We start from the raw sequence: 27920 nt of genomic DNA on the forward strand, positions 1-27920 counted from the left end.
AGAAATATAGCTGTAAGTCAAACTGAAGAAAAAAAGTAATGGAGAATAAATTATGGCTATTGTGTATTAAATGCTTGAAGTTGGAAGTTAATATTGCATACTAATGAAACAATAGATCATAAATAAAATATAAATATAAATATATAAATAGAATAAAATAAAAAAATAAGGTATTTTCCTTATAAGAGTTTTTTTAAGAGTACAATTAACATTGAGATTACAGTAAGTTGCAAAGTAGTTATTCATAATCATAGGAAATCTAATAAGTACTGGTATCTGACTTAGGGCAATCCTGTATAAATATACAGGCTGGAGGATAAGAAGTTGAAGAGCAGCCCCACAGAAAGCAGTCTGTGCATTCTGGTTGATGGTGAGCTGAATCTGAGTCAGCAGTGTGCTATGGCAGCCAAAAGGGCCAACTGTACTCTAGGGTGCATCAGATGAAGGTAAGGATTGTGCCACTCACCTCTGTGCTGGTGCAGCCACAAACTGAGCTCTGTGTGTTCTGGATGAGAAAATGTAAGAATTACATAAAACCATTAGGGATCATCCTAAGTAGGGCTGTGAGAATGATGAACTGTCCAGAGGGCAAGGCACATGAGGAGTTTCACATATGTGTCCAACAAGTGAGTTTAACACTGTTGTTGACACCCCCCACACACTCCTCCCCCATGGTGCCTCTGTACAACGGGTATGAGGTCCTGGGTGAGGAAGGCCTGTCTGAGGGTGGGAACAGCCTGCTTAGTCTAGACGTGCTAACTAAACCAATCGAGGAAAAGCCTTCCACCAACACAAAGACTACTTAATTGAAGAAGAAGATATGAATATCAGTTGTAAGTGATTCCTTCCCACAGAGAACTGAAGGTCCGATATGCCGAGCAGACCCTCCTTTTAGAGAAATCTGCTTTTCTTCTTACATGGTACTGGGTTTGTGGGCACCGTATGGGGCTCAACTTTCTCGAAGAGGAAGAAGAATGCTCTGGGAAAAGCTAACTGTGCTCACTGGGACGGCTTTAAACTAGGTGTGAAGGGGGACAAGGAGGATAGTGAGCCTTCCCCTGGTGGAAGGCATAAAAATATTAGTGGGACAGGGTGCTGGCAGGGGCCATAATGGACCTCCTGCCTTGAGAGGTATTGGCAACACTGCAGAACATACAAAATTCTATGATAATAAGGCAGTAACTGCTGGAGCAACAGGAGAAGGCAATGGGGAAATTCAGGAGAAATACCTAAAAGGAATGAAGGAGTTATTCTTTAAAGAAGTGACAAGAGCAGCTGCTAAGGTAATTAATGACTTTTTTGCCACAGCCTTTTCTGATGAGCGCTCAGCACACAGCCCTCAAAATACTGGTTCACAGTAAGGGGATTAGAGAAGAAACATCCTTCCCATTGTAAACAAAGATCAGGTTCAGGATCACCTGAGGAATCTGAACATCCACAAGACTATGAGTCCTGATGAGATGCATCCCAGAGTCCTGACGGAATTGGCTGATGTAGTTGCCAAGCATCAAACATATTAGAAAAGCCATGACAGTCAACTGAATGCCCTGGATACTGGGAAAAAGACAACATCACACCAATTTTTAAGAAAGTAAAAAGGACAACACCAGAAACTAGCAACCTGTCAGTATCCTTAGTGTGCCAGAGAAGGTTGTGGAACAGATCCTTCCAGAAGATATGCTAGGGCACATGGAAGACAGAGAGGTGATACGGGAGAACCAGCATGGCTTCACCAAGGGCAAATCCCGCTTGACCAACCTACTGGCCTTCTATGATAGTGTCCCTGTGTCAATGGATAAGGGAAGAGTCATTAATGTCTGTGTGGACTTCAGTAAGACTTTTGACATGGTACCCCACAACTTCCTTCCCTCCAAATTGGAAAGATATGGATTTGATGGGTGGACTGTTTGACGGACGAAGAACTGGCTGCAGGATCGAGTCCAAAGAGTGATGGCCAATGCCTCAATGTCTGGATGGATATAAGTGATGAATGGTGTCCCTCAGAGGCTGGTGCTAGTTTTCTACTAGAGAAAGCCAGTCTGGTTTCTTTTGAGGAGACAATATTCAACAAAGAGCTGAAAATACTTCTGCAGCTTTTTCAGTTTATGTTCACTTGGGTAATTTATTTGCACAGAAGAATAGCAAGAAGTATGAATCACTCTCTTTAAGGGACAAACCAGTAATTTTAAACTCCTGTATGGTAACTACACTGAAGAATTATTTCAGCAGCAATATCACCAATATTGCATACTAATTTACAGTTCCTTACTTATGAATACATGAACTGAAATTATTCTCACAGCTAATCCAGTTCTTATGAAAAAAAGCTAAATCAGTGTAAATTTCTTTTCAGAAAGTCAAAGGTGACCCCTCCAAAAAGAAGCTGATGAAAAAATGATGAGAAATCTGCTTCAGGTAGAAGCATGGGGAATAAACAAACTGCACCAAGTGATAAAGCCTGAAAAACTTCATCAAGCAAAATAGAAGCAATCCAGGAAATTTGGAAAAACAACAACAACAACAACAAACAAAAATAAAACAAAACAAACTTAAGAACTTGAGAAAACAGAGGGTAAAGATGAGAAGAGTGATAATGGTCCTAATCAAGAAACAACTAAAAAAGAAAACCTGAAGAAAAGAAAAGCATAAGTGGTAAAAGATTGAGTTGTAGTTTTAGATTAAACAAAAGGAAATCAAGGCCACACTAGGACAGTTAGAAGGGAAAGGTTTAATAAACCACAGATGTAGAGGAACAAAGAGTGTATTATTCAAGATAAAGTGTAGTTTAGAGAATACATGAGTAGAGAGGATATCTTGTCTTTTGCAAAGATGAAGGAAAAGAGATTGCAAGAACACATGGTTCTGCTGGAGAGAATACAGTGAGCTCTTGAACTCTGAAAGAATACAGAAATTGCTGAAAGGGAGTGTCATGAGAGAGAATGTGTACAAATAATGTATGAGCAAGAAGAATGCTTGCAAAGAGAAAGGGAACAATTAGAAATAGAAAGGTAAAATCTAGAGGGAAAGGATGGAATGAGAGCATTTTGAAAGAGAGCAAATTCTTATTGAACAGGAACATCAAAAAGAAGCAGAGTGAATTGCTTATGAAAGGAAGGCACTTCATGGACAACAAGTTCATTATGAACAGGGAAAGAGGAATGCTTTGAAACATCCACACAATACATATCAAAGAAGAGATTATCTTTACTGGAATGAACGTAGCTCATTCTGATTCTAGTTCCAGAACATCTAACAGTCTTTAGAAATCTCTCACTTCGCTTCAATGATATAACAGTAAATGATTAAATCATTTTCTTTGTAAGGAAAAGATGTATTTAAATCACTCTATCGAAATCTTGTCATTCTTCTCTATTGCTCTTTTCTTTTTCTGGTTATTAAATGATATTTATGTCTTAATCTATTTTGCTAAGATACAGAATTCCTCCCATTTCAGATGCTAAGATCTATTCAGGGGCATTTGACCTAAAAGACTTTCTGAATTTTGGAGTACTTTGTTTCATATAAACATGAATAGAACTATAGGGAAATCACAGAGGAATAGTATCTCTTCCAAAGGAACAAAAACCTCCTGAAATAATAAAGCTTCAAAAGAAACAGAAGCATGAAATCAGATTATTTACTTTAAAACAAACAAACATACAAACCTACCTTCCATTATCTTATGTTCATTATATTGTTTTCTTTCTTTTTCTTAAGCTACTTAAGACCAGGTGTTTAGAACTGTCTTCATTTTCCTAGGAAGGAGAACAGCTTTCACATTCAAGTAGAAGGACATATAAGCATGTTTGAAGACAGTCACAGATTGTAATTCTGCCTCTGAGGATCAATCAGTAGTACTTTTTTGATGCATATGAAAGGAATATTTGAAATAAATATATTCAAGGCACTCTTTCTGATATGAATTTTCCATCTGCTTGTGGGTTTTAATATAACTTTTTGCATTCAGAGCTCCTTTAATCTCTGAGTTCTAGAAAGGATCCACATGCATTTCATTGATGTTTCCCATTGCTATACTACGTTTAGATCCTTTTGCTCATATCCTGAACCATACAGTAGAAGATTCCTAACCCATGATCTTCTATTGAGAAGTTCTTAAGGAAGTTATTTTTGGAGCATGGACTTTTCCTAGTACAACTAGGAGTAATGAAAGGCAAATTGACTAGAGGTTTCCTACGTCAAAACCATCGTTGGTAACTTCATCAACCTTATGAACTCTTGACTTCAGTGACTCTAAAATAGTTTGGAATAGTTATATTTGTTCTCTTCCCTTGTGACATGTTCAGAGAGTACTGCAGCTACAGCTAGAAAGTTAGGCATTTATTAATATTAAATAGCAACAGTAGTAATTTTCCTTCTGTTTTGCTAAGCTTTACCTGCTAATTCCTGACTTGTTTAATAATATATTTTTTTTCCTTCTCTAAATATCACTACTCAGCACCATAAAAAATAAGTAAATAAAATAAAATAAAATAAAATAAAATAAAATAAAATAAAGAAGAAAAGCAATAGTCAGAAATTGATTTTATATAGATTTTTAGAAACCTTTCCAGAAACATTTCCAAATCTTTCCCAGTCATCAGGGCATTCAGTTGACTGTCATGGCTTTTCTAATATGTTTGATGCTTGGCAACTACATCAGCCAATTCCGTCAGGACTCTGGGATGCATCTCATCAGGACTCATAGTCTTGTGGATGTTCAGATTCCTCAGGTGATCCTGAACCTGATCTTTGTTTACAATGGGAAGGATGTTTCTTCTCCAATCCCCTCACTGTGAACCAGTATTTTGAGGGCTGTGTGCTGTGCTGTGCACTCATCAGAACAGGCTGAGGTAAAAATTTTTTGAGTACCTCAGCCTTCTCCTTATCTGCTGTTACCATCTTGCCTGTGTCACTCTTTCGGGGGGGTACACCCTCTTGGACTCACCTTTTCTGGTTGAGATACCCGTAGAAGATTCATTTCAAATACATATTTTTATTTTTATTTTATTTTTATTTTTTGTGATTTATTTATTAAATTTATTGCTCCATGGCATTTATTCAGATTTAGCAAGGCCATCCAATGATTTCATGTAAAGCCAAACATTCTGAGAATTGTGCTTTCTTTTCAAATGAAGAAAAACCACTTACATGTACATGTAAAATTTGAGAGAACTAATCAGCAATACCACTTGTAGGTGAGGAAACAGTCTGATTAAAGCAGGGGAGCACACTGAAGAGATGTGAGACTAGGCACTTTAAAAATTTAGAATACAAATTTTTGCCAAATATTTAGTTAATAAAAAACCTCAGCACTGGGCGTGGAGTCTGGACATCCTCACTTCTAAACTTGTCTTAGCCACAGAACCTCTCTCTTTTGCCACTTCAAGCTTTACATTTTCTTGCTTTGCATTTCAAATGTTAAAATAATCAATATTTAAAATATAGTTTATATGATGGATCTGATCCCTAAAAATTGATTTCAAATAATCAATAAAAGCCAAATAGATCTTTGTCTCAGGTTTTGGAAATACATACAATGATAACATGGCTATCTAGATGCACCGAAACAGAACTGAGGAAAAAAAAGATATTACAAAACAACATTCTCTTTTTTAAAATGTTTTAACTAAAACTAAAATGTTTTAAGTAAACTATTCACTTAATTTGCAGAATTTTTAGACTAGCTTATTTAAAGCACTGCAGGTTATGTGGGGAATATATTCTGTCATAACACTGTAGCTCATAGTTTCCTAAATTTCCAAATTAAGTGAAAACCTGATGGCATAGAGATTACTTACAGATTGTGATCATGGTCAAAACGGATTTAGCTTGGGGAAAAGTAATTTGTTTCCAAACAAATAACATGAGATGGAGAGAAACAAACACAGAGAGCATAGAGCCTATGTTACTGCCTGCTTTTCAGGCCTACGCCACCCCTCCATTTCTGACCCTTCTAACTGTCTCAGAGCTGATCGTCTCTGCTGACCTTTCCTCCTCACACCTTTCCCTGCTTCAGCACAGGCTCTCCAGAACAGCACAATGAACTCTGCTGGATGCACCTCCTCCCCGAGCTACTTGCAGGATTGTTTCTCACTCTTTTCCTCTTAATGCCAGGCAGCATTTTGGATTTCCAAGCTTTCTTCATCCCAAGGCACTTGCCCATGGTTGAGGGGCCTGACTGCACCCTGTGGTGGGGTCAATGGAGCCAGCTGAAACAGCTGTGTCTGGCACAAAGCAGCTACACCTCACTTCTCACAGCACTGTGGCAATCTGTGCTTGCTGCTTCCTCAGCACCTGAATTTGGTACACTCACTCAAAAGTATACTTGCTTTTCTAGGGCGTACATTATTCCCTCACCTAAAATCTAAGAAATGACTGTACTATGTTGTTATGTCGTTGCTAGCTTCTCCCCCACTCCAGCTCTCTCTCTCTCTTTTTTTTAAAAAAAAACTAATAGATGGAAAACAATTCCTAAAAGATTCAATTTTATTTATTTGCAACAGAATTTGCCTAAACTTAATTTTACACTGTATTACAAATCTTAGAATATTTAACATTTAGTCAATTGGTAACTAGTTATTTACAAGTCATTTGTTAATTTATGCAGCATGAGGTATCTGATTTATCTGATTCTGGTATGCCTTTCTTCTTATTATTAATTTCGGCAGTCAGGATTTTTTAAAAAAGGAAGTGGTGATATTTTGAGTCTAGCTTTGCTTTGTATCAGGCTGCTAGTTGTATCAATGAGTTGAGATGATAGCCTTTATGGACTGAATAAAGGAAAATTTAGATACCAACAGAGTGCATCTCTGCTATTAATGGTTTCATGTTTTCTTACTGGTGTAGAAGCAGGCAACGGAAATTTTAATATACAAAGTTAAAGGCCCAATGTTTGTTTTACATCACCTACTTGCTAGTTAAAAGGATCTATAACAGCACAGAGGAGTGTGGTTTTCTTGCTATTCAAAGACCCAAATTCCCCAGGAAAGGATTGGTAAAAAATGGTGAATCTTGTGTATATTTTTCCATATATATAAAATGAATATTTCCCTTTTCCAGTAAGAACAGCTATTCTTATTATAACTAGCTTAATATTATAACTAGCTTAGTAATATGATCTTCACTACTAATACATTGCTATTCTTCAGTGAAGTTTATCCATTCTGTTAGAATTAGTGTAAGAAAAACTAAAATAGAGCTTGAGAGTACTTTGAAACCATGTTTACAAATGTTCAGAATACCTGCAGGAAACATCTTTACAGCGGTTTGATAAAACTTTGTAAATACATGTAATGCAATGGTACAAGCACCGGAGCCAGGAATGGTGGTTGGAAGTTTTCATTTTGTTGCTCGCATACTGTTTGAATTTAGACCTAACAACTCAATGTCTATGAAACTCATTCTGTCTGTAAAAAGGAGATAATATCCATTATACCCTCAGAAGTCTGTTCTCAGTACAAATTGTTGTACTGATCCTTTAAAAATAAAAACAATAGATGCACTGTTTTTACATCTCTCTTAAAATATAAAATATAAATAATTACTATTTATTTATTTATTAAAAGAGAGACTCACTGTCCAAATGAGAGCATTATGATAATCTAGTAAGAAGTTTAGTAGACACAGAACAGACTCCTATGAAACAGTTCAGTTAATGAGTTCTCAGTCAGGGTCATAGTGAAACATTTAGAAGGTTATTCACTCTTAATTTCAAAACTTATAGTAATGGAAGACAGAATTGACAAACACCCTACAGAAGATCATCCAATAGTTAATAATGTTTACTCTTTAAAATAGGCTTTATTTTCACCTAGGCTATATCTGTTTTCATCCTCTAGGAATTGGATCTCATTGTGCCTTTTGCTTTGTATTAAGGAATAGTTCAATGTTATGCATGTCATCTCCTTTGCAAGTTCCTGGCAAATTATGATGAAACGGATACACTTGCAGAACATCAAAGTAATCACGTAATTAAGCCAAACTGGTGGTTTGTCTGGAACAGCTTGCAAAATGACAATGTGATCTAATTTGCAATATCTGTATAGGTTTGGTTTTAAACGTGCTGGCATATTTTTTAATTAGATCTTCTTCCTCTGTCACTGGTGTAAAAAATCAGACTTAAATAACAGTGTGGGTTTCTATTCTGTTTTTGTTTCCAATTATCAGTCTCATTACTTATTATTATCTAGCTGGGATTGTATATTGTACAATAACAGAAAACTTCCTCACAGTCTTTGTACTTCATATAAAATCAGCTGTAACTTAATTCACAATGACATAACCAATGTGATAACACCATAGCTTATGCTTCCATTTAAAATTTATCATTTCTATTTTTGTAAAATAACATCAGTTCGTATAATCTGTGTACAATTCAGTCTGATTGCTTAGAATAACTTGTTACAAATGTTAAATAGCTGTCATGCTAATATATCATAAGACCTGATGAATATGTAGTTTTTAGGAAGAGTGCCACAAGAGCTCAATCCATCTTTGAAGAGACACATTTTTTATAAGGAACCTATTTCATACTCATACATAAAGCACAGTTGTTTAGCTTTGTTTATCTTTGCAGAAGCTTGCTTATGAATATAAATAACACATTTTATAGAAGAGAGAAAGAAAGGTAGAAAGAAAGTAGCAGTAGCACATCCTTCTTTTCATAAATTCTCTTAGAAAGTTAACTGAGTTTCACTGAAGGGAATGAATCAATGGTCCTTTATAAAGAAAAAATCAATTAGAAAGTCATTACATAAACGTTAGCATTCAAAAAATAAAATTATATATTAAAGCCAATTAGACTGTATGTCAGAACTACGGTGAATTGCACTTGCATTGATGTATGCAAAATCATTAACAACCTCCATGTCCAAGAAATGTAGAGAGTGAAAAAGAACATGTTTATAGACAACTGAATTTTCTTTTGCAAGCTATCTCAAGCAGCAGATGACTTCTCTGGGCTTTTTAAGAGGTTTACTTTGTCTATCTCAAGTGTTACTGTTGTTACTGAAATTAGAACACTTGAGGCAACACATAAGACAACAGCCACTCCTGTGGCATCCAGGAGGGCTATAGGAAGAACAGGAATCCCAGTAGAGTCTTTCTCCCAATAGCTTGCTGTAGTCCTGGTGTGATTTGTGTTTAATGCCACACTGGAGAGGCAGATGGTGTTAAACATTGAGAAGGAGCACTACTGAGCATCTCACAGAAGAGCTGAAGTCCCCTCCTGTGGATGCAATGGGACAGTCAATCTTATTTATTTCCTTAATGACAGCAAATAGGCTAGCTAACTTTTCGTGTTTGGGTCTGCATCACAGAAGATTAATGTATCTCTCCCTGATGGGTTTGTTCTGAGCAATCAGAAGCAGAAGATATCTCTCCCTGTAAGTCAGATGCTGTAGCTTGCAAAATTAAACATTCCGATACAGGTTGTCACATCATACAACCACTGCAAGGGATGGGGCATTTCAACTGTATCACAGTTTCAGGATTTTTGTAATTGGTATTTCACATCTTAACATCAAGTAGTGCACTGGGAGTTAAAGAGTTAATGCTCCAGTTCCGTGTATTGTTGATATTTCTAGGTATAGCTGTCTCAGAAGACAACTATATAGCCCAGAGGACTTTATGTTTTTATTTTCAGTTTGGATGGGAAAACAAAACTGTTTGCAAATCATGAGACATCTCCTTTTTCCTTTCCGCTCATCTCTACAGCGTGTGTGCTCCCTAGCCATCTCACCTTCAGCGTTAGAGTAAGGCCTTTGTTTTTTGGACACTCTCATTTTATTTGATTTCTTAGCTTCAATTTCAATTATATTATATTATATTGTGTTATCTTGCATTTCAATATCTCATTTAGTAAATCAACTTTTCTCCTCAGATCATTGTTGTTTCATTTTTAGGCCCATCTCTCTACCCTTTACCCTCTCTACCCCTTTTCCCCTTCCCTCTTTCCCAAGGTGTGGGTCTGTGGGTCCCCCTGACCCATTAGTCATGGAACCAGGCTGAACTGGCCTGTAAACCATTGACATACTGCATCTACCATTAGAGGTTCAATCCTAAACACAGTAGATAGAGAGAAAAGGAGACACAGAAGTCTGAATTCATTACATATGTTTCTGAACACATATTCAACATAATACACATTTTAGTTAGATATAACTGAAATGCAAATGGCATGCATTTCATTTCAGAAATGAGATGCATTTCTGAGCTGAGGTAAAAACTATGTTTAGTTAGAAAAGCTGAATTAGGGTACTTAGTGCCAGAGATGCTTAAGTAACAAAGACATCCCTCTAGCTCTGTAGATGTGAAGGAGGTATGAGATGAGACAACAACTGCTGGACAGACAAAATGCCTGAGTGTGCCTCAGCTGGTGAAAGATACCTAAATTCAGAAACATAATTTGTCCTAGGTTCCTAAAACACTTCAGTATGAGATGTATACTGTCCTAACGCTATCCATTTATCTTCTAGCAATATGTACTTAGATTAGACAAGTTTGTATAAAAGTCTAATCAAATGTTCTGATAATGGTTATTTTTATATTTGAATTCAGGTATAATGGACCATAGGGTCATAAAGAGTAGATGGTGCATATACAAATTCATATCCACTTCATAATTTATAACAATTAGTAATTTTGATGACAGAATACTAGTTCTTGGGAACAAACATACCAAAAACTACACCCATTTGGTCTAGAATAGCAAACAATCACCAAAGTCAAATAACACAACTCAAAACACTTAGTACTCCACTAATAATTTCAAAATTTAGCACAAAGGACATTATTTTAAAGACTTAATCTGGATATATGAACAATAAACAGAAAAATAGAAGAAAAAAAAAAAAAACATGAAAGAAATGAAAGCAAATAATAAAGAAAGATTGTTAAAGAAAAAAATGGTTATGACTGCTACTGGAGTACTGTGTTCAGGGAATCCAGAACAACCACATATTATATTCTTATTGTCCCTCGTTTAATCGTTGCTAGCAAAACCTATGCTTTAAATAAAATGCTTTTATACTAACTTTTCATACATTAAATTTGATTTCTAAATCAAAATATACCTAAGTCAGGTTTCAGTGTAAGATATTTATAAAGTAGCCAGTATTAAATAAATTGTTTGAATATTTATTTTACAACTTGAAAGTCTATTTTGCAACTGTAGCTCATTTTCTTTGGCTCTACTTCAAAAAAAAAAAAAATCCTTTTGTGTCTCACATGTCTTAAATCATCTTAAGATGTCTTCATCTTAAGACATCTTAAGTCACTGCATGTGTTTAGGAGCTGGTTGATCACATCTGAGAAGTGCTTGTAAAAGGAAGCAACGTTGTAGTATCTTTTATTCCAACAAGTTAATCAATAAATCCGCTCTGCTTTCATTGCGCATCATCTGTAAACTGAAAAGCTGAAGGCTGACTTGCATATTTGCTAATGCACTAATGCAGTAAATGATAAGAATATGTAAGTGGTTGATTCTAATCACAGCCTTGTGAAGCTATATTGCAGAAAGCAGAATTAAATCCATAGGGCTACCCTGGACATCTGTTGTGTGGAGCTCTGACTTTGCAATTCCTATTGACAGCTACATCAAACATCCGAGTGCTTGAAATATTTGAGTGAGTGACCAGAACTCTTTAGGCTCAAATGAGATGCTGCATTACTGCATTAATAATCAGAGGAATGTTCATCAGTTCAGACATCTACAAGTTAGACACTATATTTCTATCTAAACTCTGAATTTTAAATAGACATGTTTTCTTAGAATGTAAGAATATTTTACCATTGTGTGCATTGACACAGCTAATCATAGCAGCTAATCATAAATGAGCAGATTTGTAGAAAGATTCAAGCATTAAGCGTTATCTGGAGTATTATGTTCAGGTCTGGGGCCCCCAATACAAGAAGGAAAGGGAGTTGTTAAGGTCCAGAGGAGAGCCACAGAGATGATAGAGGGATGGAGCACCTCCCCTACAAAGACAGGCTAAGGGACATGGACTTGTTCAGCCTGGTTAAAAGAAGGCTACGGGGTGACCTCTTGGCAGCATGTGACATGGAGTATGGAGAGATCAACTTTTCACAGTCTCAGCAAAGATATATTATGCTTCAAATTATGATAGATTCAAAGAAAAACAGAGATTATGCATGGAAAAGGGATGACAATCTGTTAAGCTTATTACTAAAATGCTATCAATACTGAAGGCTTTTGTGGGGTTAAGAATGTAAACTGGGAAATAATATGTAAGAGCCATTTAAAGTTCAATAAATATGCAGTAGAACCACATGACTCAGGAAGTTTTTGAGCCAAAACTAATTCAAAAGTAGAAGAACACTGTCTGGAAGCAACATACCTATTTTTATTTTTTATATATATACACTTCTTACCAGATCCCAAAGAGATGGCCTTTTCTTACATTTATATATATATAAAAAAAATAAAAATATGGCCTTTTCCCTCTCAAGCATCTGTTTTCTCACCAATACCTGGCATTTTCTCCCAGAAATACCAGCTTTCTCACGGATACATGACCTTCTCCCCCCCACATCAGACATTTTCTCCCAGAAATATGTCATTTGAGCACAGAGATCAAGTCTCCCCGAAAAAGCACTTTTCTGAGAAATACCTGACATTTTCTCTCCAAAATACTACTTGACACTCCTCCAGTGGACATTTTCTCCCGTGTTTACCATATTTTCTCCCCGAGACCACTTGGCACACCAAAAATACCGCAGTTGCTCTCCTCTACAAGACAGTCTTTCCCACCATTTCCCACTTTTCTCCCTCATTTATCTCATTTGCTCCCTGAAGTTCCAGCTTTCTCCTCATTCGATGACATTTTCTCCCAGAAATTCCCGTTTTTCACCCAGAGGATGGCATCTTCTTCCAAAAAGAACACCTTAGCTCCCAGAAATACCAGCTTTCTCCAATCCAATGAGATTAGCTCCCAGAAATACTGCTTTTTGCCCAAACACATGATCTATTCCACCACAACTATCATGTTTTAATCCTCAAGAATACATTTTCTACCAGACCTATGCCATTTCCTCCCACAAATACCACCCTTCTCCCAAATACGTGGCATTTCCTCCCACAAGTACTACTCGGCCATCCAAAAGAGGACATTTCCTCCCCAAAGAAGGAGACTTGCTCCCTGAAAAAACAGCCTTCTCCCCAAACAGATGAAGTTTTCTACCAGAAAAACAGCTTTTCTTAGATATGCTTCACGCTTCATCCACAAAATACTATATGACAATGCCAAAGGTGACTTTTTCCAACAAAAATACAATCTTTTCTCCCACAAATATCACCATTCTCCCAAACAGATGACATTTTCTACCACAAGTACTACTTCACACTCCACAGGATGAGACTTACCATCATCCTTTTCTAGACTTCATATCACAGTTTCCTCCCAAATTAGATTTCCTTCCAGACATACCAGCATTCCCCGAAACAGAGGACATTTTCCCCCGGAAATACCATCTTTTCTCCCAGAAATGCCAGCTTTGTCAAAGATATATGAACTTTTCTTCCAAATCCATGATATTTTCTCCCAGAAATATCAGTTTCCTTCTTCTCCAAAAAATACAACGCTCCAATACCCAATATGTCATTTTCAGCCAAAATTATCACATTTTCAGACAGAAAAACCAGCTTTCTTCCAAAAATATGACATTATCTCAACCAAATACCACCATTCTCCCACAGAGATGGCATTTCATCCCACAAGTACTACTTCACACTCCACACGATGATACTTTCCATCAAGAATAGGGCATTGGACCACAGAAATACCAGCTTTCTGCCTAAGAGATGACATTTTCTCCCAGAAATACCACTTTTCTCCCAGAAATACAGGAACTTTTCTGCCAGAAACACCATGCTCATCCTCTCCAGATGTTGTTTTCACCCCAAACACTAGGACCTTTCCTCTCACTACTCCCTGCTTTTTCAAAACTAGATGGTCTTCTCTCCCAGAAATACTAGCATTTTCTGAAAGAAAAGAATGCGGAAAAATCTCTTCAAGTTATTCTTCCAGCTAAGGGTGACGTGATACACTCCTGACACAGTACCGTGGGAAGATCTTACCATAAACTGGGAATTTTGGCAGACTTGTGAGCAAGTGTTTCAGACAATCAGTTTGACTGCCTGCCATGAACCACGAATCATCTCTTTAGGAGGCTACAGCAGGGCTTCTCCTGAATAACAAATCTCTGAGGCTTTGACAAGGAAGCCTGGTGGGAGATTTGGAAAATCCAGTAGATGGTCCATGGGTCTGATGCCCTAGCTGACCACATCTCAGGGATTCTTATTACTGGACTTGTCCTTGCTGGGTTCCACTGAGCGCCCACCTTTCTGGGAGGTATGAGGTGCACTCCTGAGCACCTCTGTCCATGGAGCTGCACCTGGAGGGGATGCCATAGAATCATTAAGGTTGGAAAAGACCTCTAAAATCATCTCGTCCAATCATCAGTCCATCACCACCCTGCCCACTAACCACATCCTTCATGCCCTCCAGCACTCCATGCTGTGGGCTGATGCTCCGAGAGCAGAGGTGACGGCATTCACTTCAGAACCTCATCCCTCGCCTAACCCAAAGCACCTCACCACCCAATTCTGGGGATACGCTCTGTGTGGGATGGCAGATGAAGAACCTGGTCTTTAAGGACCACGGTGCCCTAAACTCGGTGGCCATGCCTGTGTGGATGTTTTTGAGGTTCATATCCTCATGTGGGAAGTGCTGGGCTGGCCATTTGCAACCAATGGCACACCGCATCCAGCAGACTCCACAGGGTTTTCTCATTTAAACAACCATTGTAGCACTCCAGGAAAATGGGAGCTGGGATGGAGCATCCATTACGGTAGAGCTGCACCGTGCTGCGATGCATCTGACACGCAGTGCATCCGGAAGCAGCTTTATTTTTCACCCACGTTTTTAATTCCCGTGAGCAGAGCAGGAAGCACAGCCCCGCAGGCTCCAGCAGCACAATCTGCAAGCCGAGATTACAGCTTTGTGAGTGCGGGAGATATTTCCATCCTCCTGATGGCTGAGCCGAGAGGGAAAAAGGGGAGGGGAACAAAAAACGTCCATCTATGAGGCGAAAGCTCCCGAACGAGGAGCCCCGGGCACAATCCCGCGGCACCAACCCCGGCCCGCAGCGGGGCCTCACCCGGCCACCGCCCTCAGCGGCCCCACCCGCAGCCCCGCGCCCGTTGCTCGGCAGCTGCGAGCCAACCGAGCCTGCCGGGAAGGTGGAGGGGCAGCACCACGGATAGCCCTTATTGGTCGAAGGAGGTGAGGGCGGAGCTCGAGGACGGCCGTCTTCTTCGCTATTGGCGGAGAGAGCCGTCAGTGCGGGGCGGGGGGCGGGGCCTCGCGGCTAGCGGGGCCGCGTTGAACGCCGCGGTAGGGCGGGGGAACGGAGCGAGGGGGCGGCGGCGGTCGAGGGTAAGCGAGCCGCCGGCTGCGAGGAGAGCGGCGCGAGGTAGGGAGCGGCGCGGGGGCCGTCCTCACCTGTCACCGGGCGCTCCGCCCTCCCTCCTCGCGGCCCCCGGGCTCCGGCCGCGGGCGCGGTCCCTCGCGGTAGCGGCCGGGCTGGGGCTGTGCTTTCGTCTAAGGGGACCCTCGTCCGGCTGCCCTCAGGTAGGTGGGAGGGGGGCGGAGAGGGCAGACCCCGGGAAGGCCGCCTCTGGGCGCGAGGGCTCCCCGCCGCCGTCGCTGCGGCAGGCGGCACCCCGGAGTGGCGCTGCGCGAGGGGGGGAGCGGCTGGGGGCTGCGGCTGGGGGCCGCCTCTGGGGGCCGCCTCCGTGCGCGGGGCGGGGGGAGTTGCGAGGGCAGAGCCGCGCGACTTCTTATTCGTATAGCCGCGCTTCTTTTCACAGCAACGTGAATAGCTGTAAAACACATAATTCTACCTAAATTAAGTTGTTTAAATTGGAGATAAACAGATGTCTTAGACCTGCTTCTCTTATAAGAAATCTCCCTGTAAGTATGTCGGCACGCGTGTTGTACCCTGATGAGCATTTTGATCCTGGAACCCTTTTATAGATGAAGTTGATGTATTTCTTCAAGTTCTCATAGAGCAAATTTAAAGTGGCATGGATCCAATGGAAGGTACAACCAGTTCTTTGGATATAAACGCGTTAAACACCAGAAAGATTGTTTATTCCTCTCATGTCTTGCATGTTTTAAATCAAAGCTGAATGTCTTCTCCTTTACTTGTTAGTGTTTTGCTATACTTCGTGATGCTCAGGGGCTGTTTGACATCTTCTTCTTATTCGCAGCTTCCTTTGATGGGGAGAAGCATGCCATCAATCTTCCTTCTGTAAACAGTGCATCGTTTGTCCTACGTTTCTTGGAGAAACTCTGCCACAGTCTTCAATGCGATAATCTTTTCAGTAGCCAGCCTTTCAGCCCCTACATGGGGTGTGCACATAGTCCCACGGAGTACGATAGGAACAAACCAGGTACTATCAAACAGCTGTTGTTTACAAGTACTGATATTTTTGATAAGTGTGGTTACTTTATGAAATTTAACATTTTAATCTGCTTTGCTATAACTTTAATTGATTGAAATGAATACTCTTCAGTTCTTAGAGGATTCGTTCCAGAGCACAAGTGCTGTGGCAGGTTGGGATAGCTCATACCACATGTGCAGAAATCATTTTGTTCTGCTCACTCTTTCTTGTGGTCAAGTAGGAATTGTACCACTGGGTTACTAAAAGAACAGACTCAAAACTTCACATTTTGCCTGTTCAATTTATGTTTGAATCATAAAATAACCTTGGAGAAAGATGCTTACTACCTTATAAGAAGGGGCTTGCTCTGAGAGATGATTCAGTTCAGCCTATCCTACAACATTAAATACTCTTTTCTTCCTTCTTTGTTCACCTTGCTCAGTGGCGGCTCCAAAATTTTAAATTCTGCAGCATACAGTCTAGTAGAGAAGGTGGGTTTTGCAGCTGGCTGCTTGTGACATTTTATGTGAGTTTTGGTACTCTGGGGGTATATAGAGTGAGAGGGAAATAACATGCTCAGGGTCTCCCATCAAATGGCTTGCAGTGCTGGTATTACGAGTCCCGGTCCAAGGGTTATCAGGAGCCATAGCTGAGAAAACTTTGACATCAATGCAGTTTCAGTCTTAGAGGTGCTGCTTTAGAAAATAAAGTATTGTGGTGGTTTTGGTATTTCGGTTTTTATTTGTTTTGTTTTGTTTTTTTCCAGTAGAGAAATTGTATTTGTTTCATTTCATCAAAAAAAAGTAATTTGCTTTAATACTTTTCAGGAAAGTAGCCTAAATTTGGAAATTTGGATGATGATAGTATAAACTAAGCTGTTACTTCAGCTTTTGAAGTTTGTATTGAATGACCGATTCTATGTGAAATGGATTTGTTACCTGGTGAATGACTTGATGTATGTTTTTGCTTTTGTACTTTCATGATAAGCCTTAAACCACTTTGCACAGTTTCCAGGTAAGTACTGTTCTTTTGTTTAGCACTGAAAGTCAAACTGTAGTGTGGAAATCATACATGCATGGTTGCTGAAGATAGCAGATACTGACCATTGTGCACAGACATTATTAACGCTGTGTGGGTGCTTCAGAATGGGCACCAATAGCAGGCGTATGCTATAGGGTTTGGTTTGTTGTATCGTCTCAAATCTGAGAACAAATAGGGCAGCAAGGACAACTTTTAAGAATAGATTTTTGGTAGTTTAGAGCATGTACTGGTAGTTCTTGCTTTGCTGGGACTATTGCGTGAGTAGAGATGCAGGTTGTGATAGCTTTGTACGTTAGCAGGGTACGGAAAGGCTTTAGAGGTCAGATGGGAGTGAATTTGGGACTTAAGAAACAATGCAGTTCTAGCACGTGAAACATGTCTCTATTCTGTGTGCACTAGGTGTGAAGAAAGCAGAAATATTCTGTATAAATATGGCTTGTTCTTTTTCAGTGTGTGTTTATGTCAACAAGCATGGAAATTCTGGGCCTCACCTGGATAAGAAAAAGGTTCAGGAGCTTCCAGATCACTTTGGACCAGGTCCTGTCAACGTGGTACTTCAACAAGCTGTACAAGCTTGTGTGGATTGTGCCTATCAATCCAAAACAGTCTTTGGATTTCTGAAATCTGGCCATCATGGAGGGGAAATGATAACTGGTATGTGAAGGTGTTTCTAATTTTTTTTGTTTCTTCACTTGTTTGTGAACCTAGGGTAGGGAGAAAGAACGGAAGTAACCTGCAGTGAGATTCTATCACTTTTGTAACTCCTTAAGCATAGTCAAGAATGTCTGTTTGTGAACTACTTTATTAAGATAGTCCTGGTGGAGTATACTTTATATCACTGGGAGTCCAGGATTTTCTGAACAGTTCTTAAATCAGAGTCTAGCAATAGCAAAGTTGAATTACATGTACACTGTACAGTTAGGTTGTTGGTAATAAGCAGAGCTTGTGCATCTCAACAGCTGCAGCTATACAAGCTATACATTTGTCAAGTAAGCTCAGTATGAGTGGAGTATCAGCTTTATTAATTCAAGTCATTCTCATAATCTTATCCATACATAATGTTTGTGTTCTTAATACCTTAACCAAGTGAGTGAAAAGTTTCCAGCTAATCTGTTTAGCTTCCAGGCAAGTGATTCCACATGTTAAATTTGCTGCTTCCTCCTTTCTCCCATTCCCTGGTCTCTTAGGTCAGTGTTCGTTCTCTTATGTCCTCTATTAAGGAATAGGTTTAGTTCTGCTACATATTAATGCCATGCCTACAGATAAATTATCCTTACATCTCAAACTGAATAGCTGCTGCTTGACATTTTTTTTTTCCTTCTAGGCTAGGAAGTCTCTGTATGGCAGTTAGCACATCAATTCATAATTCTATCACTGGCAGTAAAAAGACTTGGTGTTACTTTAATCTCCTTACATTAACACCAGGTGTGAAAGATGATTAGTGGAATACAGGTTTAATTAAATCCTTGTAAAAGATGTTGCTATCTAACAGTGTCTGTAACATAGCACCCTGACCTGCATATAGCAGAATTTCAGTAGTCCTTGCTTATGTGTCTGCACAAGTTTGTTCAAAAGATAGATGCTTCTTTTCTACTTTGTAAGAGAAGTTTACTGGAACTGTGTAAGTATGGGTTTGAAACTTGTATTACTTTATTTTTTGCAAAACATATGAAATTTTATTATATTATTAATATAATAACATAGTTGTGCCTTGTTGTGCCTCATTCCAACAAGTCATGTTTTTGGGAACAAGATACACTGAGATGTGCTTTGCCAGTATTCTGATTGTTATTGTTCTAGAAGAAGGACTGAATTGTAGGCCAGTGGTGAATGTGGGCTATGATGGAATAGTTGAAAGTAATTATTTTACAAAGCAGATGTAAAAAAAAAAAAAAAAGAAATCTATCTAGTTCTGATATGTTTTCATTGAAAAATCCTATAGGAACAGGAATTACTATTGTAATTACTGCTAGATTCAAAGAAGTCAGCTCAGTAGTCCTAAGCTCAAGAAGCCTGTGGGCTGCTCCTGAAGCAGAGTGCTGGAGCTCTCTCAGGTGTTACAGAGCCACAAGGCCCTTGTGGGTTTCCTGTGTTTTTTAGCTCTTGTCTTCTCATCATCTTGTTGGATAGGTTGCTGAGAGGCTCACTGAGTGATAAGTCAAATCGTAAGTCATTTTATAAAAAATTTTTGAGGGATATATTTTGAGAAGAACAAAATGTGGCTAAGGTTAATGTAACGCATTAAAACTCTCTGAAAGGGTAGATAACAGCAGGACAAGGGGAAATGGTTTTAAGCTGAAGGAGGGAAGATTTAAGTTGGATGTCAGGGGGAAGTTCTTTACAGAGAGAGTGGTGAGGTGCTGGAACAGGCTGCTCAGAGAGGCTGTGGATGCCCCGTCGCTAGAGGTGTTCAAGGCCAGATTGGATGGGGCCCTGGGCAGCCTGGTCTAGCACTGAATGTGGAGGTTGGTGGCCCTGCATTGGCAGGGGGTTGGAGATTCATGATCCTTGAGGTCCCTTCCAACCCTGGTCATTCTGTGATTCTGTGAAAACCAACTGTGCAGTTGAATAGGAAGGTAGGGTGTAGACAGTAGAATTAAATGAGAAATTGCAGAATGAAATTGTGAGAATATTTTCTTGTAGAGTTTTTGTTTGAAACTTGTTTTTTTTTTTTGTATAGTTGGTTTTTCTTTAAGACTGGCAAGAAAAACAATTGTCTGCATCAGAGATTAAGGAAAGAAATCTAAATCTTTTGTGATGAACTTTCATGGCAAGTATTGTATTTGCTATAGTAGAAAACTGCATGCTGGGACTTGGATGAAATAATCTTGCTACAATATGTGTGAATAATTAGTGGGTTCTTTTGGTTCAGCTGCCAGAGAAAATAATTGTTTTGAATGGAGTTGAATTTAGGATTTTTTCTTACTCAGAACAAAAGCACAAACCATTTTAATTTTGCTTGATGCATAAGGTTTCAATTCAAGCAAATGTAACCAAAGGGAAATTAAAGGCTTGATTAGCAAGCCCACTCATGGTGGTGGTGTCAGCCCCTTTTTTCTGCTTCTAGCTCTGAGTCTGTGTCATTTAGTGGGATGAAACAGACTGAGGTTCAGATAAACCTTCTCAAGCAGCGAATTAAATCAGTCTCTTGGGTGATTTTCTTCACTATCAGACAGACACGTTTGTCTGATAGTTTAGTGCTCAGCCTTTCTCCTGGCTTGAGCTTGCTGTTTGAAACATACCTACACAATGAAAAGTAAAGAAATGAGAATGACTCTTCACCCCAAGGGCTGGGGTTGCACAAACAAGCTCCATTCCCTGTTTATTTGTCATTTGAGGTTGAGGTTGTTGCACCTCAGAAGTGCTCCTTTTTATTTTCAGCCCTAGCATTTATCTTGGAAGTAAGAAGCTTATGTTGTTCCCAGGCAGAGCAGAGAGTTGAGCCTGTAGATCTGGATCCCACTCCTTTGCTTGGAGTTCCTATGGTTGCCCTCAGATGTTTGGAGTACAAGGGAGCTGTGTTTGCACTGAATCCTGTTTTCTTTTTTTTGTGGATTTTTCTCATGGTGTGACTTGGGGCATTCAGATGGCCTCAGATGTTTCTTGCTTTATCCTCCTGACAACTCTAAGATAATATTATTCTTTTCAGTGCTTCTTTTCAAAATGAGAAATTAAGATGTGGAGAACAAGTAATTTCCCTAGGGCCATGTAAGACTACCTGTGAGGCTATTATGAAGTTATCTGAATGTTTGCTGCAGCTGATAGTGCTACCTTGAAGTAGAGATCAGGCTGTGCTGGGTCTCACAGCCCATTTGCTCTCCAGAACTGGTTGAGCTCCTAGCAGAAATATGCCTCCCGAGACCTTTTCCCCAAACAGGAGGTAGAGAGCCTTGTGTCTGAGCCACATGTGAATCATTAGGTTTTCATTCAAACATTGGAGTCTGGAAAAAATGTGAATGGGCCATGGAAACCCGTGGGTCCAGGATTTATCCCTGTGGTACTGACTCTTAAACTCTAAGCACCTGCACTGATCACCACACAATGAAAGCAAACGAGAGGTAGTGTGTTATTGTTGATGCTAGCTCGTGTACTTGCATTAACCCTAATCATAGGCTCACTTAACAGTATAAGTCAGTCACGCTTCTGATTTCCTAAGGAAGCATAAAATATGCTAGAGCTGGGGCGTTTTCTTTGTTTTTGCATGTAATATCTGTCTTCTTCTGTAACGCAATATGGGTATGCTTCTTATTTCAGACTTGTGAATAAAGGCTTTCTTGTAATTTTTGTGGGTTTGTTTTTTTTGTTTTTTTTTTTTTGAAAATGCATCTGCCACTAACCAAATGTGATCCTTTAAAGCTCTGCTTACCATTTGGAAACTCAAAAACAGAAAGCTGCCTGAGAAGACAAATTGATGCATAAACCTGGTGTTCACACTGATTCTTTCCAACCCTAAGCATAATTTACAAGTTTGTTCCTGTTGCAGTGTCTTTCTAATTAGAAATAACCAAAGGATTCAGATAACGTAATTGTAATTATTTACCTATGTAGTGGTGGCATTTGCAACAGTAAGTTTTTTCGGAATCTCACCAAGTATCACAAAAAGGGAAAATTATCATTAACTACTACTACTATAGTACTACTATCATTCTAAATATTTAGGGAGCAAAGAAGGAAGTTAATAAGTTAAAGATGTTGGCCCATGTTCAGTCTCTTTGTAATCACTCATTCAAGTCCATTCTTGTGGTATCTCTGCCACCTAGATTTTTTAGAATTAAGTTGGAGTTTCATCACTGTAGCGTTGACAGCAGGATGGATTTCTCTAATGGTAGAATATCAAATGACAAGATGAGTTTCTGTAGTCAAAATTTCAGTGGTGATGCATGCCAGCAACGTTTTGTTGCAACGTTCTTAAAAGAAGAAATCTTTTACAGCGTGCAAGTTCTTTAAGATATGGTGATGCATTGTGGTTTAACCCAGCAGATCACTGAGCGTCACGTGGCTGTTCATTCACTGCCCCCATCTCAGTGAGATGGAGAGGAGAAATGAGGGAAAAAATGAGAGAGAGAAAAAGAAAAGCATAATAATTATGGCATGTATATCTACATATACACACACATACTTGTAATCTAGATTTATAACAACGGATGCACAAGCAATTGCTCATCTCCTCTTGAGGTCTTGAAACAGTAAACGTTCGGTGCAGAAAGTCTATACCAAATTAACTTGAAAAACTGATGCTTTCCAGCTTCAGGTGAGACAGTTATTCATTGATCTTTTGTACATTTCAAGTGTGCAAAAACTCACCTCTGGAAGACTGATATTTGTAGATAAAATTGATATGGCTTGCTGGGCTCTGTTAGTGGCTCTTAGATGTAGTAAATTTGATGTTGTTAATGATCTTCTGCATATGGAAGTTCTACTTCTGCTGAATTTACCTGTCATTAACAGCTTGCTGCATTGTGAAATCATTAAATAGCAGCCTTTAACATATTTAACTCTGGTTTTTGAAAAGCTGAACTTCCTAATTGGGACTCATACATGTATGAACCCTTGGTGTCTGGTGCTGACTTGAGAATAAAACTTCAGTTATTACTTACAGGGCCTGCCTTACAGCATAAGATCACATGGCAGTGCCTTCTGCTTTCAGTATTTTACCAGTGCTGTGGTACAACTGGGTCTGGTTAATACCTGTTCAGATACAAGACAGAGTAAGGAAAATGTGTTTATTATTTCAGATCAGCCCTTTTTTACAAGGCATCGATTGGTTACTTGGTGGTGAATGTTGGGTTCTATTGCAGATGTGATGCCATCCATGCAGTAATGGATGGAAATACATTAAAGGAGCAGCATAACAATTTATTTCACAGGGCAAAGGTCAAGAGAGTGCTGATTCCATATTACAAATCTAACAAAAGTGAAGTGGCAGAAGCATTCTTTGAAGGCTTAAGCAGATGAGGGATGTTCAGTTTTCTGTTACAAAACCTAAATCAGAGAGCATTGAAATCTGTTGAATTTTGGAATAGTTGAGAGTAAGAATGTGAATTCTGTTTGTCACAGAAAAAAACTTGTTCTCATTCCATCCCTCTACTACTCGCATCTGCTCCACATGTTGAAGTAGGAAAAGAGTTATTTGTTGCTCCGTTAATTGCAAAACTGTATTTGTCAGACACCAATTCTGAATCAGCTCTCATACCTGTTACCGTGCTTTCAATAACAAGACTGCAGTTGGGGTTGGTTTGTAGGGAGGCTAGATGAATTGAAAGGGAGTGGATTGGGATAGTATAGCTGCTGGACAGAAACACCTATTTTAAAAGATGATCATCCTATGAAGTATGCCAGTTTTCCCACCTTGTGTATGTGACCTGAGGAGCTATGTTAAGATAAGCTTAAGATAATGGCAGGACAAGGGGAAATGGCTTTAAGTTGAGGGAGGGAGGATTTAGGTTGAGTATCAGGGGAAGTTCTTTACAGAGTGAATGGTGAGGTGCTGGAACAGGCTGCCCAGAGAGGCTGTGGACACCCCTCTTCCTGGAGGTGTTCAAGGCCAGTTGGATGAGGTCCTGGGCAGCCTGGTCTAATATTTAATAGGGAGGTTGGTGGCCCTGCATATGGTGGAGGGGTTGGAGCTTCATGATCTTTGAGGGTCCCTTCCAACCCAAGCCATTCTATGATTTTCTGATTCTAAGCTCAAATGCTAGTGTCTTGGGAATCAAAGCAGAGTTTCTCTTTGCCATCCCTATTTACAGTTGCTTAACTAGGATCTGTAGTATCAGAAAGAAACCTGGGATATAATTGGAGTAAATGCAATTAAATTCTTCTGTAAAATAGTCAATTTAAAACCCTTTATGTCTTGAGCGATCATGGAAAGAGTGACATAAAATGATTATTTAACGGATGTATTTGGGATCTCTGCTTGATTACTATAAAAAGATTCCTTCATAAGACATTGTATGGAGTTGGCTGACATTTGCTGAAATACTCCTGTTGAAACTTTCTGGTGTGGAATATTGCTTCCAGTATTTCATCATACCTTTAAAAACTTATGAAGTTTCAATCTACAAGTTTTGGACTCCTTCATAGTGCTTTTCTGTAGCCATTTGAAGTATTACTTCTGCCTTTCAGTCTTGCACTGAGACTTCGTTTGGTGGTCTCATTCTCTACTGATCTAATTTTCTCATTTGTTTCCTTTGATATTATAGTGCTTATCATTGATTGTGTCTGTTAGTATCTCTGAAATTCTATAGAAAGATGGCTATTGCTTTCCTTTTAGCAAGTTGCTGCAGCTACTTCAAGCCGACAAATAAAAGTTTGCTTTCTCCAAAAACCTCAGTAGCCACTGCTTTGCTTTTTTGATACAGATCAAACTAGAAAGTTTATCATTATTGTCTTGAGGATTGTGTACTTGAAAGAGAAGGGCTTGTGGACTTAAAAGCTTCTTTTTGCCACAAGTGTTGTGTTTAATAGAAGATGTTATGGTGGACTGCATGTCTTGCTTTACTGAATTCACTAAGTAGGGAACCGGTTCTCTGGGTGTCTTTGTTCCACTTTGGGATAATGTTGCCTGAAGATCATAACTGTGAAATACACCTCAAGTTCTTCACTAAACTCCAGTTTTATACAGACTTCAGGAGAGAGAACGTAATTGCTAATAGAACAAGTTAAACGTGCTTAAAAAGCTCTCTGTGTGTTTTTTGTTGCTGTGGTTTGTTTGTTTGTGGAAAATACTCTTCCTTTATTTAATTCTGGAATTTTCCCAAGAAATTATTGGAAGTTGTCATATAAGAAGAGTAATAAAGAGCATATTCTAGGAACTTGTTTCACAGATTGTACCAGTTACCCCCAAGAATATGCTGCTCCACTAGCATATGTTTTATAACTTTCATAGAGTAATTTTCAAGATGGTAATGTGGAGTTTACACTTCTGTGAACCTGTTAGCTATATTTTCCAGCTCTTAACTCTCTTGCCAAAGCAGCATTTGTTTCATGCAGATTTTTGCATCAGGCTTCCAACTTCTTCCTCAGGCTAGATGTTGGCCTAGTGCAAGTGGAGCTGAGAACATACAATGATGAGAGAATGGAGTGGTGTTCCCACTGATGTTTAACGACTCGTAGTTGCAGCATTGTGATCAGACTGTATTGTGTTAGTGTGCATGTGAGTCTAGGATTTACAGCCTTCTGCAGCTCTGCATGTAGTCTCTTCAGTTTTTTGTGATGGCTATTGTCTCCGAACATATGGAGATCTACAGATGATAATTGTCCTCTTGCATATGAAGTTAGAGACTCCCTCTACTGTGTAGAACAAATTAAACATTTGCTAGTTAACATGAGAGGGTTTTTTATGTTAAAAAATTCTTTTTATATTTATAAAAAATAGAAACATAATGCACTCCTAAACAAATTCTCAGAAGATAACCATTAAGAAAGATAATGAAAATGCTTGACTGAGATTGCATATGTGTTAATGCTAATATCAGACAATGAAAAAAAAATCAAACCTTATGTCCACATCCTGCTCATAATATTCAACATATACAGCTGAGATGATTTATGGAAGACTGTCTCAAACTTGTCTATTAGACATTTTACTGGAAATTTTTTAATGTAGTAAAGGACCAGTGATTACTTGAGAATGACTATTCTTCAGTAAGTCTTGTCTCACAGGAGACTTGTTAACAGGCTTGGAGCTTGTTATTATCTTCAAGAGAACATAGCAAGGAATTAAATAACAAAGCTACAAAGCCCATCGTTTTGAACAGATTGATGCTTTTGTGTTCTGTAGCAGAAACGTTACGTATAGAAGAAAACAGCACTTCCAAAGAGCATCGCTTTTCTGAGGACTCTATGGATTCTGCACTTAATTCAGTAAATCTGTCAAGCCCAGCCCGTCGAAATTCCACTGAATATCGTACTTCGGGGAGTGCAGCATATTACAGGAATTCCTTTCAGCCAGTGACTGCTACCTCAAATTCAGCCCCGATCCTGCGCCGGCTGTCATTGAGCTCTGCTGGGAACAGCAGTTACTATGAAGTCAGTAGGAATCGAATACAGAGGAGGATTGAAGGTATGCCTGAACTTTCCAAAGTATGTAACAGCTTTTATGAACATGCAAAGTCCGTGAGTTATGAACAAAGAAGGTCTTTGCCACAGAAAATACGTTACATATGGAGTGAGATGTTGTGCTGTTGCCAAGCACATCAGGCTTGCTAATGTAACTTCAAATGCAGAACTTAAGCGTGCTAGAACTAATACCATGGTACAAGCCAGAGGAGTCTTGTCTGCTGCTCTTTCCTCTCACTGCTGTCGTGGACCCTGCAACAGGCTGGATTGGACAGTGCTGGTTAAACACAGCTTGTTTCCTGAGCATTTTATCAATTATTTCTGTATTGCTGATATACAGATATAGGGTTTTTTCCTGTTCCTCTGCACAGTTGAATTTCCATTTGCCACTTTCCCAGATACTGGCATCTTGGGACCTGGGAACCAAACACAAGTCAAACTAATCCCTCTAGGTATGTCATAATGCTGGTTTTTATGTTGCTGTAATTATCTGCAGTTGTATAGAGTATTTAAGACAAATGGAACTGTTTGGTACATGAAAGAAAATAAAACATCCTTTATTTTAATGTATGACAAAGAATGAATAATAAAAGCCTACTGTTAAGAATGTCATATGTAAAATGAAATGTGTTAGTCCTGTACAGACTAGTGATACTTCTTCTTTTCACAATATTCTTACGCTGAAAGCTGCAAGTTCCACAACTGGACCAGATCTGAATTCACTTAAAAGGGAACCTTCAAGAATATTGAATAAGGGGGTGGTGATGGTTTACCAAAGCAAATGGTGATGTGGCAAGTTCTGTGATTGACTTATGGTTCCAGTCTGCACAGATACAAAGCTCCAAGGCCAAAATTTTGCTAGAAGAAGTGAAGTCAATCACATTCTCTTCTCATGAATACTATTTACATTTTGTAAAAACAATTGAGAAGCAAAAACATCTGTGAACTGATCGGTGAACCGTCACCCAGTCATAACAACATTCACACAGTATTACATAATCTTGTATACACCTAAAATACATTGGGAATTTCCCTCAAGAAGCATTGATCAGTTTTTATCTTTCTGCCATTCAACAAGACCTGGACAGGGTGGAAAGGGAGAGAAAAAACCTTATGAGGTTCAACAAGGGCAAGTGCAGAGTCCTACATCTGGGGAAGAGTAACTGCATGTATCAGTACAGGTTAGGGTCTGACTTGCTGGAAAGAGGCTCTGCAGAGAAAGGCCTGGGTGTCCCTGTAGGCAGCAGGGTGACCACAAACCAGCAATGTGGCCTTGTGGTCAAGAAGGCCAATGGTATCCTGGGATGCATTAAAAAGAATGTGGCCAGCAGGTTGAGTGAGGTGATCTCCCCTCTCT

General features: G+C 39.2%; 1 protein-coding gene across 4 annotated transcripts; it reads left to right on the forward strand.

Annotated features, from left to right (window-relative positions):
• The first annotated feature begins 14644 nt into the window (after positions 1 to 14644).
• Positions 14645 to 27763, forward strand: LOC149916333 (uncharacterized). Of its 4 annotated transcripts, none has more exons than XM_090147844.1 (5): positions 14645 to 15492; positions 16292 to 16474; positions 17957 to 18160; positions 26286 to 26567; positions 27251 to 27763. In XM_090147844.1, the coding sequence occupies exons 2-5, from the start codon at positions 16429 to 16431 to the stop codon at positions 27349 to 27351; spliced, it is 633 nt and encodes a 210-aa protein (XP_090003970.1). In that variant the 5' UTR covers positions 14645 to 15492; positions 16292 to 16428; the 3' UTR covers positions 27352 to 27763. The 4 variants fall into 4 exon arrangements, 3 of the variants coding, with proteins under 3 accessions (XP_090003970.1, XP_090003971.1, XP_090003969.1); XM_090147845.1 differs by having other exon boundaries at positions 14645 to 15455; XM_090147843.1 differs by lacking the exon at positions 14645 to 15492 and adding an exon at positions 15806 to 16121 and having other exon boundaries at positions 27251 to 27755.
• Positions 27764 to 27920: the final 157 nt, after the last annotated feature.

This window comes from Phasianus colchicus, chromosome 11 (genome assembly GCF_987193195.1).
Source record: "Phasianus colchicus chromosome 11, bPhaCol1.hap1.1, whole genome shotgun sequence".
NCBI classification, from domain to species: Eukaryota; Metazoa; Chordata; class Aves; order Galliformes; family Phasianidae; genus Phasianus; species Phasianus colchicus.